At 34.5% G+C, this 19470-nt stretch overlaps 1 protein-coding gene across 8 annotated transcripts in view; it reads right to left on the bottom strand.

Annotated features, from left to right (window-relative positions):
• Positions 1-19470, bottom strand: part of LOC128923552 (protein rtoA-like) — a 2411103-nt gene that overhangs the window by 1984318 nt on the left and 407315 nt on the right. For 4 of the 8 annotated variants that reach the window (XM_054235822.1, XM_054235824.1, XM_054235821.1 and 1 more), the window contains exons 3-4: positions 14940-14993; positions 4044-4097 (exon numbers count right to left, since the gene is read on the bottom strand). The exons of 2 other annotated variants lie outside the window; for them this stretch is intronic. In XM_054235822.1, the coding sequence (XP_054091797.1) occupies positions 4044-4097; positions 14940-14993 (108 nt within the window). The remainder of the gene's footprint in view (positions 1-4043; positions 4098-14939; positions 14994-19470) is intronic. 2 more of the 8 variants (XM_054235823.1, XM_054235827.1) reach the window with 1 other exon arrangement.

Here is a 19470-nt window from a genome sequence, read left to right as displayed (position 1 = left end):
TGTGATCGCAATAGCAATAAAAAATCACAGTGATTTAAAAGTAGCAATCACTGAAATCACAGTGCTTCAAAAATAGCAATATCGCTCATCACTAATCGGAAATAACCAGACAGTAGTAAGAACTTTCCTCCAAAAATTTGTTTTTGTCTTTGAAATTTTGCACAGTTCGATCGAATCCTTTGAGTGAATATTTGTGTGCCGTTGTGCAATTCTCCCAAATTACGCTTGCACCACGGTATTGCAGTTATTTCGCTATTTTTAAATCACATATTGCGTTTGGTTTGTTATGAATGCCCAATGGTGGCTAAAATGTTAAATGTGCCGTTCGCCTATCATCTTATAAAATGGTCGCAATACCCAACGATGCAACTGACAATGCCATTTTGTGTTGAGGCTGTTTCTTGGCAAGGATCAACGATTCGAGGAAAGGTTTACAAACCCGGCGCATCCACAAAATCACTTTCTCAGCACCAACATTCAATATAATCTGATTATAAATAATTTTTTATTCTAATGCTAATAATTACTTACAATTCAGGACAATTTAAAATAAATTGCATTGGTGATATTATTTTTCTCGTTGTAAATCACTGATATCGCGAAATCGGACCATTGTCACGCGCACAGAATGGCGAAAACCGAAAACTTATAAAGTGTCATAACTAAGCCATAAAAAAAGTTATGAAAAAACAAGTAAGGAAGAGCTAAGTTCGGATGTAACCGAACATTTTATACCAACGCAATTTATTGAAGAAATTTTATTTACATAACACATAAATTTACCCACAAATTCGGCATAAAGTTTAATAGAATAACGAAAATCGACATATATAGTATATGAGGGCTGAGGTAATTCCTGAACCGATTTCATTCATTTTCACCATCAAGGTGTACTATATCCAATGCGGAATAAAGCCCACCGTATTTTTGAAAAACCTATAATTAGGTTTATGGGAGCTAGGAGATGTTATGACCCGATTTTAATAATTTTTGAAACAGAACACTATTAGAAGAAAACAATTTCCTCTGAATTAAATTAATATATCTGAGAGATTTACCCATATTTTCGGTTAAAATTTATCCTTAGGCGCTGAGTTCAACATGTTCGATATCTGGGGCCTTGAAAAGTTATGGTCCGTTTTCGACAATTTTTTCACAAATGAAGCCAGAGAGTATATGAACTATTTGTGTAAAGTTTTATTTCGCTATCTTCATTGGTTCCTTAAGTATATATTATAAAGTGAAGGAATAATATGGAATTCAAAATTGAGTTATAAGGAAAGTAGTCTTGGTTGTGAACCGATTTCGCCAATTTTTTGTCCGTGTAATAAGGGTGTGAAGGAAATATTATATACTGAATTTCATTGAAATCTGTCGAGTAGTTCCTGAGATATGTTTTTTCCCCCATAAGTGGGCGACGTCACGCTCATTTCCCATTTTGTAAAAAAATCTGAGTGCAACTTCCATCTCCTAAAATGTAAGTGTTTCTGACGTTTTTTGTTAGTGAGTTAACTCACTTTTAGTAATTTTCAACCTAACCTTTGTATGGGAGGTGGACGTGGTTATTATCCGATTACAACTATTTTCATGGTGTGTGGTTGGCTACGTCGACTGCAGATTCCACCGGTGTTATCAGAGTGTCAAGCAAATATTATATACCGAATTTCATTGAAATCTGTCGAGTAGTTCTTGAGATATGGTTTTTGACCCATAAGTGGGCGACACCACGCCCATTTTCCATTTTGTAAAAAAATCTCAGTGCAGCTTTCTTCTGCCATTTCTTATGTAAAATTTGGTGTTTCTGACGTTTCTCGTGGCCGTGTTCCGATTCCATCTTCGAACTTAACGTTCTTATGGTGCCAAGGAACACGTGTTCCAAGTTTCATCAAGATATCTCAATTTTTACTCAAGTTGCAGCTTGCACGGACGGACAGACAGACATCCGGATTTGAACTTTACTCGTCACCCTGATCACTTTGGTATATATAACCTTATATCTAACCCGTTTAGTTTTAGGACTTACAAACAACCGTTATATGGACAAAACTATAATACTCTCTTAGCAAATTTTGTTGAGAGAGTATGGAAAATTCAAAAGAAATTTGGAAATTGAAAAAATGTTGAATTTTATAAAAAATCTTAAAATTATTGATCAGCACCACATAGAAGCATAAGTGTCAGAATTGATCCATTTCGGAAGAATTTATTGGATTAAAATTGTTTTGTGATGGTTTTTCATTTTTTAACAATTAATTAATAAAACTATTTATTAGACTGCAATTTACGGATATTTAACTAACTCACGAAGTTTGTAACACCCAGAAGGAAGCGTCGGAGACCTATAAAGTTTATATATAAATGATCAGTATGTTGAACTGAGTCGAATTAGCCATGTTCGTCTGTCTGTCCGTCCGTCCGTCTGTCTGTCTGTATATATACGAACAAGTCCTTCAGTTTTTAAGATATCGTTTGGAAATTTTGCAGATGTTATTTTCTCTTCAAGTAGCTACTCATTTGTCGGAATTGCCGATATCGGACCACTATACCATATAGCTCCCATACAAACTGAATGGAAATTTTCGCATTTGACGTGGTAACTTCACGAAATTTGACATGGATTACTGCTTAAGGTAATAATATAATCTCCGAAGAAATTTGTCAGATCGGTTAACTATATAACCTTAATGTTTCTAGCAAACAACCCGGCTAAAAATAATTAGTAAAATGTTTTCTTTTTTTACTTACTTTTTCTTACGTCCTTAGATTTGCTTAAACACATAGTTACTAAAAGAAACGCACCTATGAAGGGTACAGCCGTTTTTTCTTGTTTTGATTGAAAAACATACCTCCGAGTGAGAACTCGAATTAACGAAAAATTCAATGTAACGAAAAGGATTGACAATTTATGTATATATTTCGATTTCGCCCATTTTCAAACTTTAACATGTTATCGCTTGTGTAAAAATTTATAAATGACAACAGCATTTATTAAATTATCATGTATACAACAGAAGATTTTGATAGGATGGAAATTGATCCAGATGACTGTGAAGGTAATACACTTTAATGGACCTATTACATAGTAAGTGCTTGAAGCTCTTTAGCATGTCATTTACAATTAGTGAGTAGTAATTTGACTTATAATAAACCCAAACGATTACCCTCCTCCCGCCCAACCGATGCGTGGGACGCAGTCCGCATACGAGGGGAATTTGCCGAGTCTAGAAAGGCAAGAGATTTTTAAGCGTTCAGTTCTCAAACTACTCAACTACAGAAAGAAACATTTCAACAGTTGAGATTTAAAAATTTATAAAAACAAAAAGTTTAAAATTTCTGAATATTACTTATTAAGATAAGACTAAATAGTTTTTTTGATGCTAAATATTGAGTCAGATGGATCAAATGTGCTGGAATGAGAATTAAAATCCTGACATATTCGGCCGAATAGTTCGTTTAACTCAAAATTTGTTCTAGAAGATTTTAGAAGTAATGGTCTAAACTGCCTAGTTGAACGCAATGGGATATCAGACAATAGGAATGAACTACAAACTAAACCATTCAGAAGTTTTACTAGGAATATTATTCCTAGCATTTCTCTGCGACTAGTGAGTGTGGAAAGATTTATAAGTTTTAAACGACTAGTATATGGGGGACTAGTCTTTTAATTTTGTTGAATGAGCAAGAGGAACCATTGTGTAAAAGGACACATTTCAGGTTCAGGTTATTCATTTCGAGAATAAGGCCTTTCACATCTGAGTAAAAAACAAATAAATAATTGCGAATGAAAAAAATTAAGCAGATCTTGTTCTCTTGTACAATAAAATGTTACTTTTGTATCAGTCGCTAACAAGTCTTTCCAGTCGAACCATATATTACCCCAACTTAATCTTACTTCTTACTTAACTTACTTCCTTACTTCTTTTTTATTTATTTTGTAAGGATCAGATGTCCTCAATCAGCTAATGGGTATAAATGCAATTGCAATACCTATTTACAGTTTTTCATTTACATTCAATTATTTGAAGTTTTATTTACATACATACCTTTTTCGCTTGCATTGTTGTTTTGTCTCCGTCATTGCTTGAGCCAAACTGAAACTGATATAATTATATAGTTTTAAAAAATTTTAAGATTACAGGTATAATATCAAGCTAAAATGGTTTTGAAAATTGCATGTGTACTAGCGGACCCGACTGACTGTGATGTATGTTTGTAATGAATAAACTCAAAAACTACTGTGCCGATTTCAAAAATTCTTTCACCATTGGAAAGCTACATTCACTCCGAGTAACATAGGCTATATTTATTGCTAGAATCTCAACTTTCTGGAGATAGTTCCCAGGTGATGGTATCAAAAAGACTTCGTGATGGAGAATCGTAATCTGAAACTGAAAATCGTATTGCAAGTCATTCTCTTCGGATCGTAATCGCGTGCCAAAGAGTCGAGTAACGATCGCTCGCAGCTGCTTGCTGAACAAAATTTCAAAACCTCCCAAGTACGCGCTTGAAAGTCGAGTACGAGCGTGTGCAGAGGCTTGAAGAATAAAATATTAGAAATATAATAGGTCGCACTAGGACGTTGAACTATGGGCATTCCCAACGCCTTCATATTCAGAGAGAAAGACAACACACAACAAAGACTAGAGCTCGAAATCAAGTTTTAGCTCATTGCAAATATAATATAATTTCATGTCCGAATTTTCCTCATTTTACTTTTTTTAAATGAACCCAAGCAAGAAACGGAAAAGTACATACATATGTATGGGAGGGTGTGTATAAGTGTGTAAAAACGGATAACTTTTGAAATGTTTGTTTAAACCCGTGATCTCCTAGTGTTAATATAAACTAATTTATTTTGTTTGTGTTTTATACCCGCTCACGCCACAAGTCAATTAAAACGCTTTCATCATTGATCGTCCAAAACACTCGCTGCTTATTTTCTGCCATCTTCTAAAATATTAAAATTTGATTTTGTCAATAAACTTGCACATAATTTAAATAGAAATTTAAAAACTTCTTATGTTTGTTTAAACCCGTGATCTCCTAGTGTTAATATAAACCCGCTCACGCCACAAGTCAATTAAAGCGCTTTCATCATTGATCGTCCAAAACACTCGCTGCTTATTTTCTGCCATCTTCTAAAATATTAAAATTTGATTTTGTCAATAAACTTGCACATAATTTAAATAGAAATTTAAAAACTTCTTACCTCTAACGCTTTTCTTTCTAGCGTTTGTTGACGTTTTCTTCTTCTTTTTTCTATCAATTAACATTCACAATAGCAAAAATCGGCCATTTTTGGGCAGCATTGCCAGCTCAAATGTGGTAAATTCAGTTAAATACACGAAATTTTTGTGCATTACAAATTTGCTTTAAAATGAATTAATGCGCGAGTTAAAGCAAATCAACGCCGCTAATGCAAATTAGCGCTGCCATCTGTCTAGGCTATAAGGCATTTCACATCTGAATAAAAAGAGTGCGAGGAGTCCCTACGCGCGGATGAAGCTATACTTCTTAGTGATATTCCAAGAAATGCATATCATTTTGTATGAAAGAAAACTAGCGAGACACTTTCTTAAATTCACATTTTATAAATTTATTATGCACATTTTATAAACCAAAGTCCAAATCAATTATCATTTCTGGATTCTGGCGGATTGATATCTATAATATTTACAATTGGATTATAAAATACGATATGAAATGTCTTACATCTATTTTATCTATATTTCTCGCACATAACGTATCAATAGTCGTACCTCCTTTTGTCGTAGGATCATTTCTTCTATTGATCATTTCTAATGAAAATTTCCCTCTGAGGAATGCCAGTATTGGTTCAGCTTCTACATACAGATGTGAATATGTGTATACATACACATACGAATATGTCACCAACCAATAATGCGCAACCATACAATCATACATATGCGTACACATTTTTCCGAAATCGTATAAGAAGTATAACTTCAAAAAAATGTAATTTTATTGAAATAAAAAATTTACTGCCACGGGTGAGGCTCGAACCCACAACCTTAAGAAATTTTACAAATTCAATTTTATTGAAATCAAATACATACCTACACACGTGAATACGATTATACATACACATGTGTCACCAACCAAAAATAATACCTTCGATTTGCAATGAAAGTAAATGAAGACTGACTACAAGAAATGATCCTGTGAAGCATAGTCTTATGTGTTGAACTCATAGAAGACGACAAGCGACGAGCGACATCTGTCAAATATTAAAAAACACGCGTTCTTATGAGCACAGATTTTTAAACAAGAGCACGACTACGCGACAACAGACTTGTGATTGTCGTTGTCGCCAACTTAGAAATGTTTCTAATTTTGCCGACGACAATGGCCGCTGTAGAGCTGCCACTAACATGTGAAATGTAAAATTATTCAAAGTTCTCACAAGTATGACGTTATTTTGCCAGCAGGAACGCAAAATAGCTTTGATATATCATTTATAATAACAATCGATTATTTAAAACAAATAAATCGCCAATTTTTACATTTTTTGCGTAAATAATATCACTTTAAACTAAATATGTAAATTTTATTGAAGTGAAAGATGTTAGTAAGGCAACAATGAAATTGCTGTATGATATGTCGCTGCCGTCCTCAAAATGTTCAAGACGCCGGCTTCAAAGCGACATTTGTGGTCAGCCGTCGCTACGTCGTGTCGTGTCGTCGTCTTTGTGTTCAGCACTTTAACTTTTCAATGGAAAACGCAGAGAATTTCAACCAAAAGTCACATAAACTAGTTGAGAATACGCAGAAATGAAACAAACGAAAGAAAAGAGGAAAAATCAAAAGAACCATACGCATAATGTTCGCAAATTTGTTTACATGCATATTTGTGTAAATATGTGTACTTGTAGTACATTTCTTGTAAAATCTTCGTTGCCACAGACTTGTAATCAGTGTCGCGTTTTCGCAGGCAAAGAGGTCCATGTCCCCAACTCATATTATTATAGATTGTTTTATGTCTTGATTCTTACTAAAATCAATTGTAGTACATTAATATTTGGCATTATATATTAGTAGAATATTTAAATACATTTAATTATTTATATTTGCTAATAGTAAGTCAATACTATCCAATACATATTTTGCGCATTTACAATTACAGAGGGATCACTTGAAACGACTCTGTAAAGCTCTATGTGTCGAAAAATTGATGGCCGCCTGCGCAATGCCAAAGCGACCCAACATTGCGCTGTTGGTAGAAAATCGGCTTGTCGTAAATATGTATGAATATGTAAGTTAACACAATTGATTACGAAATTCACCAACATCGGTCAATAACTTTTACCCGCATTCGATGAACTGCTGACGCTGCATCAGTTATTGACTCCGCACACGCATCCGCCCAAATGATGACTCCACATCAGCATATTGGCAATTGGGGACAAACGTCAATGTGACCAGCAAATAACATAGGTTTAATTTAAGCTTAAGAAGTATTTTGTATTTAGTCTTTTAGTAGACAGTCTTCAATGGACAACAGCTTTTAGCTGGAGTTCTTAGTAGACGTTCTTAGTTTAAGAATTCAATTTAATCAATAAAATAAACAGCTATTTTTTAAAAAAATAAAGTTTAATTAAAAAACTTAACTGGCGCCCGAGCAGGGACCAGCTGAAGTTTGGCTCAAGTGTAATAAAAAAAAGCAAATGTGTTGAGTGAAAGAATCGCCCGTGAAGGAAGAAAACGGCCGAAAAGCAAAATACCAAATCGCCCGTGAAGGAAGAAAACGGCTGAAAACGCAACTATAAACCACCCGTGGAAAAGACGGCTGAAGGATAGGAACACTTGACCGGACGAGCTGGTCCAACAACCAACAAGCGTCAGGATCCTGTAGGAAGAAGACGCACCCTCCAAACGTGCGCACCGTGGGAACTTTAGTAGGTACTGACCAAAAGAGAGGACACCCTAGGCGCCAAGAGGCTAACAAGTAAGAATTAGAAGCTAAGAAAATATTTAAAGTGAAAAGTTAAAAATTATGTGAAAGAAAATAAAGGAAACTAAAAGAAATAAGAAAATAAAGAAATTAACAGATTAAAGAAATTATAAAAGTTAAAAATTAAAAAAAAAAATAAAAAAAAAAAAATTGTGAAAGAAAATAAAAGAAACTAAAAGTAAGAAAATAAAGAAATTAAAAGGAAGTAAGAAAATTTTAAAATTAAAAATTTTTATGAAAGAAAAAGAAGAAACGTCAAAATATAATAAAGAAATTAAAAAGGAAGAAAGCAAATTAATAAGCTTAAAATTTGAAAAAGAATTTTTACATCAATAAAAAGAGAGAAAGAAAAACACATAGATTTTTAAGAATTCAAAATGTAAAAACATTTTAAAAATTAAACAAAAATAATAATTGGAAAAATACAGTAAAGAAATACGTACATATGTAAGATTTAACAAAAGGAAAGAAAGCATATAAATCATTATTTTTAAGAAAATATTAAAAAAAAAATAAATTTTTAAGAAAAATTTTTTAGTAACATTTATCTAAATTTCAAATTTTAATTGTATATTTACTAACTCTAATTAACATTATAACAAATACATAATAACGGGCTTGTACAGCCAATAAAAAAATAAAAATCAAGCTGCGATTCACCACCTTCGGGGGGACCCTCCAGCTTATAAAAAACAAAATTCTCTGCGATTCACCACCTTCGGGGGGACCCTCCAGAGAATTATAAATTTTAAATAAATATAAAAATAGGCTTGTACAGCCAATAACCTTAATATAAAATCAAGAGCCGCGATTCACCACCTTCGGGGGGACCCTCCGGTTCTTTATAATTCAAGTTCAACTCTGCGATTCACCACCAAAGGGACCCTCCAGAGTAAAAGAACAATTAATATATATATATATATATATAAAACTTAACAATATGTCAAACCCTAATAACTTAATCCGACCTCCTGTACTTAATGCTGCTCCTCAGCAATCAGCTTCTTCCTCTCCCAATAACTTTAACATAGACCAGTTAACCACGATCATAACTGGAGTCGTTAACAACATATTAAAACAAGAAGGACGAAACATAGTCCAATCCGCCCTTAACCCAAATGTCAATTTTTCAAATATTACTGACGTAACCATTGATACAAACCTTTCCCACAATATAACCGAACTGGATAAAATACCAGACGTTGTTAGATGCCTTCGAGATTTCTCAGGTAATCCAGGAGAGTTTAACTCTTTGAAAAAAAGTGTAGATCGAATTCTTCAGATCTATGAACCTCTGAGAGGAACGCCAAAATATTACGGCATCCTCAATGTTATAAGAAATAAAGTCGTAGGAAATGCCGATATGGCCCTCAAATCTTATAACACGCCATTGGACTGGAAGGCAATTTCAAGATGCCTTACCCTCCACTACGCTGATAAGCGAGATTTAGGTACCCTTGAGTACCAAATGACTTCTTTGGTGCAAGGTAACCACACCATACAGGAATTCTACCAAAGAGTGTATTCACACTTATCTCTAATTCTGAACAAAATCGGATGCATGGAAGTTGGTCCAGAATCTATGCATCTACTTACACGCACTTACCGAGACAAAGCTCTCGATACATTTATCCGGGGATTAAAAGGTGATTTGCCAAGACTTCTTGGTATGAGAGAACCAGTTGATCTCCCTCAAGCACTTCACTTATGCTTAAAACTTGAAAATCAAAACTATCGTTCGCACTACGCGCTAATCAATAATAACCAAATTCGGAAACATCAAGATTTTCGACCACCTCTCCCACCCAGAAAGCAGAACAACGTATTTTATCCACAGTTAACATATATTCCGAGGCCACAGATGCCTCCACAAAATTTCACGTATCATCAACGTCATCAAGCTCCTCCAAATAATTTCCGCAATATGCAAAATTACAAACCATTTGGCCAACCACCTACCAAACCTCAATTTCCACGACCAGAACCAATGGATGTCGACCGCTCCTTACATTCAAGAGCAGTCAATTACATGAATAGACCCCAAATTAATAACACCGTAAAAAGACCATCTAATTTTTCCCGACAAATACCTCTAAAACAGCAAAGAAATTTCCATATTGAATCAGCTACTCAACAGGATACACAACAAGATCAACACTACCAATATGAGTGGACACCCACTCCTCTAGAATATGAAAATACACTGACTACTGACGAAATTGAACAGCCAGACCAAACCTATGTAGAAGAAAATTCAATGCCAGAAACTCAAGATTATATCGATATCAATTTTTTAGAATGAGCAGTTCTTCGTTGCCTTACGTAGAGTCCAAGACGAAGAACGGAAAAATTCTAAAAATGTTAATCGATACAGGCTCAAGTAAAAATTATATACAGCCCTGCCACGTAGCAAAACAAATACTAAATGACGAACCATTTTTCGCAAAATCTATTGCAGGACAGATGAAAATTACTCACTATACAACCATAAATTTATTCGGCAATAAAGACACTATTTTGAAATTCTTCCTTCTCCCTACATTAAATTCTTTCGACGGCATAATTGGAAACGATAGTCTTAAAGAAATGCGTGCCACCGTTAATACTTATGACAATACTCTGACATTAGGTAATGGCACCAAAATTAAAATTAAACAAAAATTATCTCCGACAGTTAATAAAATAGACGTAAGGACTGATCATATGACAGCTACACAAAAACAGTACATAAACCATCTAACTACAAAATATCCTAATCTTTTTACCGAACCAGATGAAAAACTTACTTATACCACCACCGTAGTAGGAGAAATTAGAACTTCTTCTGAGACTCCAGTATACACCAAATACTATCCATACCCTTTGGCAATGAGAGATTTTGTTCAAAATGAAATAGGAAACTTATTAAAAGATGGAATCATTAGACCATCGCGATCACCCTACAACTCACCTGTGTGGGTTGTGCCAAAAAAATTAGATGCATCAGGACAAAAAAAATACAGATTGGTAATTGACTATAGGAAATTAAACACATTAACAATAGCAGATAGATACCCCATTCCAGAAATCAACGAAGTAATTTCACAGCTAGGAAATAATAAATATTTTTCTGTTCTTGATTTGAAGAGCGGCTTCCACCAGATTCCCTTGAAGGAATCCGATATCGAGAAGACGGCATTTTCAGTCAATAACGGCAAATACGAATTCACCCGACTTCCTTTCGGACTGAAGAATGCCCCAGCAATTTTCCAAAGAGCATTAGATGATATTTTGAAGAATCATATAGGAAAAATTTGTTATGTTTACATAGATGACATAATAGTTTTTGGCAAAGATGAACAAAGCCACTTCCAAAATGTTGCAAAAATTTTTCACACGCTCGAAAAAGCAAACATGAAGGTCCAACTAGACAAATGTGAGTTTTTTAGAAAAGAAGTCGAATTCTTAGGTTTCATAATATCCCAAACAGGCATAAAAACTAATCCTGCGAAAGTAAAATCAATTCAAGAATTTCCATGTCCAAGAACTTTGAAATACTTAAGGTCTTTTCTTGGTCTATCAGGTTACTATCGACGCTTCATCAGAGATTACGCCAAACTAGCGAAACCTCTGACCTCGCTTTTGAGAGGCGAAGATGGACGAGTGTCCAAAAATGCCTCAAGCAAAAAGCTAGTTGTGTTCGATAAAAGTGCATTAGAAGCTTTCAATAAAATTAAATTATCACTAATATCAAAAGAAGTTATATTATCATACCCAGATTTCAAACAAGAATTTCACCTTACCACAGACGCCTCCAACTATGCTCTAGGAGCAGTCCTTGAACAAGCAAGTAAACCAATAACTTTCATATCCCGATCATTAAATAAAACAGCAGAAAGCTACGCCCATAATGAAAAAGAAATGCTGGCAATTATTTGGGCTCTCACCTCACTTAGAAATTATTTGTATGGATCAGCGAAAGTTGTAATTTTCACAGACCACCAACCGCTCACATTTGCATTGAGTAATAAAAATCACAATGGAAAAATGAAGAGATGGAAGTGTATCTTAGAAGAATACAACTACGAGATGAAATACAAACCAGGAAAAACGAATATCGTAGCAGACGCACTCTCTAGACCTCCACAGACTGACATCAATGTTCTAACAACTACTGACCATAGTGATGAAAGTTCAGCACATCCCCTCATCCCAGCTACAGAAGCACCGATAAATTCTTTTAAAAACCAAATTTTCTTATTATCAGGGAATGAAGATAGATATTCATTTCAAATCATCCTTCAAATCATCCATCCTATCACAGACACACAATTACAAAACAAAATTACTCGACACAGGACATTATAGACATATTCAAACAATACCTTGACCCAGCATTACTTAACGGACGTAAAAATATTAGACTACAGTAAAGCACAGTTAGTGACGATCGACAATGGACAAGCAAAAATACAAGACGGAACATTCAGACTAATACACATCATTGACTTGGACAAATACGAACATTTTTTGAAAATTACTTATGACGAAATAACTACTCAAATCCCAAGAAATAATTTCCTATATCCTATACTAAAACATGAAACTATCCAAACCTTTGAAATCCTAAACGCCCTTAGACCTATTAATAATAAAATGAAAAGATCAATTGATATATTGGGAACGGCATGGAAATATATTGCCGGATCTCCTGATCATGAAGATCTAAATATAATAACTAATAATTTAAATAACCTGAATAACAATAACGATAAACAAGTAATCATAAATAACTTATTTGAAACACGAATGAATAATATAACTAACATAGTAAATAAGATGTCAAATTCCATAAGAAAAGACGAAAATTATATAACTGAAAATCTAATAAATTTGCAAAATAAAATAAGATTAATAAAAGAAGAATTAGTAAATATAAGATATGCCATTCAATGAGCCAAAAATAATATTATAAATTCAGTAATGTTAAGTAAAGAAGAAATTGAATTGCCAATAAAAAAAAATTAACAGAAGAAAAAGTACCGTTTAAAAATGCCGAAGAAGCATTAGAATCATCTAAAATAAATGTATTAAGTAAAGGTACAGAAATTTTATATATGGTCAAAATACCACTAACGCTAGAAGAAACATTTAAAAGAATTATTATAAGACCAGTAAAAAGAATTAATAACGTTATAATTAAAACAAATTATAAAGAAATACTAAAAGGCAAAAATGTATCTTACGGAATAAAAAATGAATGTGAAAGTTACAATGATTTAACAATTTGCAAAGAAACCAATTTGATAGATATAAGTAAAGATTTATGTTTAACAAGAATAATAAATAGTTTAAATTCAACATGCCAAACAACAAATGGTCATCAAGTCCCCATCATAGAAGAAATAAAACCAGGGGTACTTCTATTAAACCAATTCAACGGTAAATTAGAAGCCGACACGACATTATATGACATCAATGGAACGCAAGTGGTAATATTCAACAATTCCACAATTAAAATCAACAACCAGACATTTAATAATTTTGAAGTAAAAACGATCGAGACAATCCCCGCTGCATTACAGTTAACCCCATCAGAGAAGGACCACATAGAGTTACTCTCATTAGAAGCTCTAAAGGATTTACATATAAATAATATACAGCGTATCAACTTCCTTAAAAAGGCAACATTGTCCTACGGAAGTATAATAACAGCAACATTTCTCATAATCACCATACTTATTATTTTCTTCAAAAAGCGGTCCATAGAAATCCACTATGTTGAGAAAGAAGTAATAGAATCAAGTACAAATCTAGAAGTTACAGCACCAAAGGAAAAATCTGAAACATACGTAAATTTTAATGACCTACCATTCTATTAATGATCGAGGACGATCATATTTAAGAGGGGAGGAGTTAACACAATTGATTATGAAATTCACCAACATCGGTCAATAACTTTTACCCGCAATTGATGAACTGCTGACGCTGCATCAGTTATTGACTCCGCACACGCATCCGCCCAAATGATGACTCCGCATCAGCATATTGGCAATTGGGGACAAACGTCAATGTGACCAGCAAATAACATAGGTTTAATTTAAGCTTAAGAAGTATTTTGTATTTAGTCTTTTAGTAGACAGTCTTCAATGGACAACAGCTTTTAGCTGGAGTTCTTAGTAGACGTTCTTAGTTTAAGAATTCAATTTAATCAATAAAATAAACAGCGGACGCAAGTCCGCTATTTTTTAAAAAAATAAAGTTTAATTAAAAAACTTAACTTGTATGAGCATGCGAACATATCGACGTAAATTTTTGGCGCTTGTTGTTTTTGTGGACATTGCTTTTGCTTTTTGGTGGTTGAAACTTACGTGCACGCATATACATGTACATATGTACGTTTATGCATAATGTTGCATGTTGCGCAACAATTATCGCAACCTTTTCCGGACTCGTATAAGAAGTAACTTCAAAAACAAATAAATAATTCCGAATGAAAAAAATTAATCAGATCTTGTTCTCTTGTACAATAAAATGTTACTTTGTATCAGTCGCTAACAAGTCCTTCCAGTCGAACCATATATTAACAATAAAAAAATCCAGCTTCAATTCGTTCATTTTAATATTTTACCATATACCACTTTCTTTTTTCCATCCGATTTGAAAAACGAAAATGTGAAAATATTGCCCGAATACGATTTGCAGAACATGCCTGATAATCTCGAACATAATGTCGCTTGGTGGTAATTTTCGTTATTCTAGTGGTCTTTATGCGATAATAAAATCCATAAAGTAATTGCAAGAATATAATATGTTCGGTTACACCCGAACTTAATCTTACTTCTTACTTAACTTACTTCCTTACTTCTTTCTTATTTATTTTGTAAGGATCAGATGTCTTCAATCAGCTAATGGGTATAAATGCAATTGCAATACCTATTTACAGTTTTTCGTTTACATTCAAATATTTGAAGTTTTATTTACATACTTTTTTCGCTTGCATTGTTGTTTTGTCTCCGTCATTGCTTGGGCCAAACTGAAACTGAAATAATTATATAGTTTTAAAAAAATTTTAAGATTACAGGTATAATAACAGGCTAAAATGGTTTTGGAAATTGCATGTGTACTAGCGGACCAGACTGACTGTGATGTATGTTTGTAATGAATAAACACAAAAACTACTGTGCCGATTTCAAAAATTCTTTCACCATTGGAAAGCTACATTCACTCCGAGTAACATAGGCTATATTTATTGCTAGAATCTCAACTTTCTGGAGATAGTTCCCAGGTGATGGTATCAAAAAGACTCCGTGGTGGAGAATCGTAATCAGAAACTGAAAATCGTCTTGCAAGTCATTCGCTTCGGATTGCAATCGCGTTCCAAAGAGTCGAGTAACGATCGCTCGCAGCTGCTTCCTGAACAAAATTTCAAAACCTTCCAAGTACGCGCTTGAAAGTCGAGTACGAGCGTGTGCAGAGGCTTGAAGAATAAAATATTAGAAATATACTAGGTCGCATTAGGACGTCGAACTATGAGCATTTCCAACGCCTTTATATTCAGAGGGAAAGACAACGGACAACAAAGACTAGAGCTCGTAATCAAGTTTTAGCTCATTGCAAATATAATATAATTTCATGTCCGAATTTTCCTCATTTTACTCTTTTTAATTGAACGAAAGCGAGAAACTGAAAAGTACATACATATGTATGGGAGGGTGTGTATAAGTGTGTAAAAACGTATAACTTTTGAAATGTGTGTTTAAACCCGTGATCTCCTAGTGTTAATATAAACTAATTTGTTTTGTTTGTGTTTTCAACATATCGCTCATTTACTTGAGTGGTGTCACAACTCCAAAAAATCGATTTTCAGGAGAGCGATTTAAAGTTTATTGACAATTCTAGTGGCCTGCAATATATTGTACTAATGCTTTTTCTTGGGCATTAATGTGATCCAGTTTGAATTATGTCGTTATTTGTGAAAAATATAAATCAATTTCGCCGTCATAAGTCAAATGTGTCGTTTTTGCTGAAAAAAGCAATATGAAAAATTTAATTAATTTTTCACCAATATCGTTGTAATACAAAATGTGTCGTTCAATTCGAAAATCAAATTCAACTATTCACAATATGTGTTGGAACACAAAATATGTCGTTATTTCGTAAAAAAAATTATTACTAATTCTGGCACAACTGAGAAGTGCCGTTATTGTGGTTAAAATGTAATGCAACATAACAAGTTTAACCCTTTCGACCCCGATTTTCTTCCTGTAATCTTAAAATTTTTTTTTTAGTTTTAATCTCATTATATTTATTCTAGAAAGGTATAGTAAAATTTTCAACTCGCCACTCCCACCCGTTTGAGCGCTACAGAATGTTGCCTGTGAGCAACGTTGGGCAATGGTGGTATAGAATTTATTAATATTTTTTTTTTTCTAATCGCATTTTATTTTATTTATTGGGGAAAAATTAGGTATGAAAAGACAAAAAACAGTTTTTATTGTTATTGCAGCAAAGATGGACCTTACATTTAAGACATTTGGACATTGGAGTTCCTGTCTTGCACAACCTGCAGCGCCCTTTTTCACCGAATACTACCCAATGTTCCGTCTTATCATATCGTTTCGTTTCTGGAGGGTTCGGCTGGAATCTGTACTTTTTCGTGTTATGCGACGACACACTGCTCGATGGAGAGTTTGTATCGCTATCATTCCTCTCTGCGTTGGACGGTCTGCCTCGCTTTCTTTGCATAGAAACTGCAGAAGACGTAGATTGCAGAAGGGCATCAGCAATTTCCAGTTGAAATTTTATTAGGGGAATGTGTTTCTGTTTCGGATGAAGCAAATTTAAATGTTTTCTATAAAGCAGCCACGCATTTGTAACAGACGTTCCCAGACACCAATAAAAAATTCGTATATACCACTTCCTTGAGCGGTGGTTAACTTTATAAAGTTCCATCAACATGTCCGCTAGATCCACACCTCCCATGCCTTTGTTGTAGTTAGCAACTATCGCAGGTCTTTGGACATCTACGTGTGTTTTTTCTTTTGGGTTCCAACGTTTGCAAATGCCAACTGGTTCATGACTTATATGCGATGATATAAGTTGGACCGGCTTATTGTCAAACCACCTTACACATACAATATTATGATTGGTTTCACATTTCATGTCATAAGATCCTCTTCCACGTTTTTTGAGTTCCGCTTCTGAAAGTAACTGGCAGTTGCTTATTCGATTTTTACGTATAGTACCAGTGGCGAATATGCCCATTTCCTTCAATGCAATCAGAAGGCTTACTGATGTAAACCAGTTATCAAAATAAAGTTTGAAATCTATTACGAGGTATTGAATCTGTTATAGCGGTAAGCTTAATATTTTGAGACCATGCCATTTTAAATTGGGGTAGTTTTAAAACACCTAAGTACAGTAGAGTACCAATATATCGTCTTATTTCTACACTGGTACATTTAAGTTCAAGGCCCAGTTCTTGAAGTCCATACAAATCAGTTTGCTGCGTGATCAAATCAATAGCACGACAGTCAAAAAATTGTGAAAAATATTCTACGGGCATCATGACGTCGTGAATTTCCAAGTCGACATCTGCCTTCCATACACTTTCAGGAGCTTCAAATGGCTTTGATCTCCATTTTAATGCCTTCGAATCAATTTTTTCAATGCAAAACCCTTCACTAGAACAAGATTCATGCTCGTTGTCTTCCGTAATTATATTGTCAAGAAGTCCGATTTCTATGCTTTCCCCTCTTTCCATAATCCCTTGCAAATTCTGCTCCAGCACTGCAGACACATCCTCTATCTCATCACCACTTTCTTCATCAGTTGAAACATCCCAATCGAAGTTTAAAATTCGTTGTACGTCCTCATTTGACAAACCTTTATCTTGAGGCCTCATAACTAAAGTCATGGAAATTTTATACCACAATTGCCCAAAGTTGCTCACAAGCAACTTCGCATATGTAAAAATTACTCACCTGATGTTGGTTTAAAACTAAAGAAATTTTCTTGCAAAAATATTTCACTTAACAATCGCTGAAAAGTAGTTCATTTACAGATTGATAATTTTTGTTACAATTATTTAAAAAATTCTCTCTTTTAAAAATGTTCTCCTTCATGCAGAAATAAATTTTCGCCGACACTGCTGCAGTCTTTATCAAATTGCTTTGCTAAATGATTTACTAGTGATTTTTTTTTTGATCACACCACGTGCTGACTCATAAGACTACCGTTATCATATCGGTTCAATAAACAAAAACAAAAATAACGCTGGTGGTAGGCCTATGAACTAGCGAAATTGCCCTCAGGCAACATTGGGGTCGAAAGGGTTAAGAACGGCACATTCTTATATCACGGTTTATTTTCCTACGCATCGGAATGAAATTGTTATACAATATGGACGATGAAATTGCGCACATTTCTGCATACTCAACTCAAAAAGCGTGTTTTTTGAGTTATGACACTATTCAAGTAAATGAGCTATATGCTCTTCGTTACCTTGTTTTTGGTAATTTTTTCCGCTTCTTCCTTCTGTTTAGTTCAAATTTTAGTTGTGTTCATTCTCCCCCTTTAACTGTTCCAGTGTATTTGTGGGTGTTTTTAGAAAACTAACATAAATTAAAGTTCATGTTCAATATCTGGGGTCTTGAAAAGTTATACTCCGATTTCGACGATTTTTACATGTGCTATGATATATGGCACAAACAGCTCACGACCTCCGGTTTAATTTATTAAGTTTTTGTTAAGTATCCTCTAGATAACCAACAGCCATCCGTTTGGAGGCGAGCTAAAGTGAGAAGGCGGAGCCCGTTTATGTGGTTGTGCGTGGGGCTTGGGACCTACAACATAAAAAAAACATTCTCAATGAAAGATCAAACAAAGCCTCAAATGAGAAACCTCAATTTTGATAACGACCACTACAAGCGTTTTAAGGATCATGAATTGGGGGCATGCACCTGAAATGTCCGGACCCTTAATTGGGAAGGTGCTTCTGCCCTTTCTATGAGCGCCTAGAACGCATCTACGAGCGCTGTCTCACCACGACGTCATTTGGTGCTTGGCTATTTTAACGCAAAGGTGGGTAAAAGGTGGTAATGTGTCTTTGGCACAACAGTCGGAAAATTCAGCCTCCAGGACAAACGGTCTGATGTTAATCGACTTCGCTGGTTTCCGAAATATGGTCGCCTGTAGTGCCTGATTCCAGCACAAGAAAATTCATGAAGCCAAGTGTCTGTTTCCTGATCGAAACACCCACCATCAAATCGATCATATTGTGATAGACGGAAGACATGTCTCCTGTGTTTTAGTAGTACGTACGCTCCGAGGACCAAACATTGACTTGAACCATTATCTGGTAGCAGCCAAGATACGCACTGTTCAGCAAAGGACAACCGTCAACGTTAAAAAGCTGAAATCGCAACACATAGCCGAACGATTTTCTACTTGACTTGCACTCCTACTCTCTGAGAGCCTCACCAGCATCTCGATATAAGAGAACTGTGGAACGACAT

The sequence above is a fragment of the Zeugodacus cucurbitae genome, chromosome Y (genome assembly GCF_028554725.1).
Source record: "Zeugodacus cucurbitae isolate PBARC_wt_2022May chromosome Y, idZeuCucr1.2, whole genome shotgun sequence".
Classification (NCBI taxonomy): domain Eukaryota; kingdom Metazoa; phylum Arthropoda; class Insecta; order Diptera; family Tephritidae; genus Zeugodacus; species Zeugodacus cucurbitae.
Note: the sequence above shows the minus strand (reverse complement) of the source record. Positions and strands in the feature narration are given on the sequence as shown.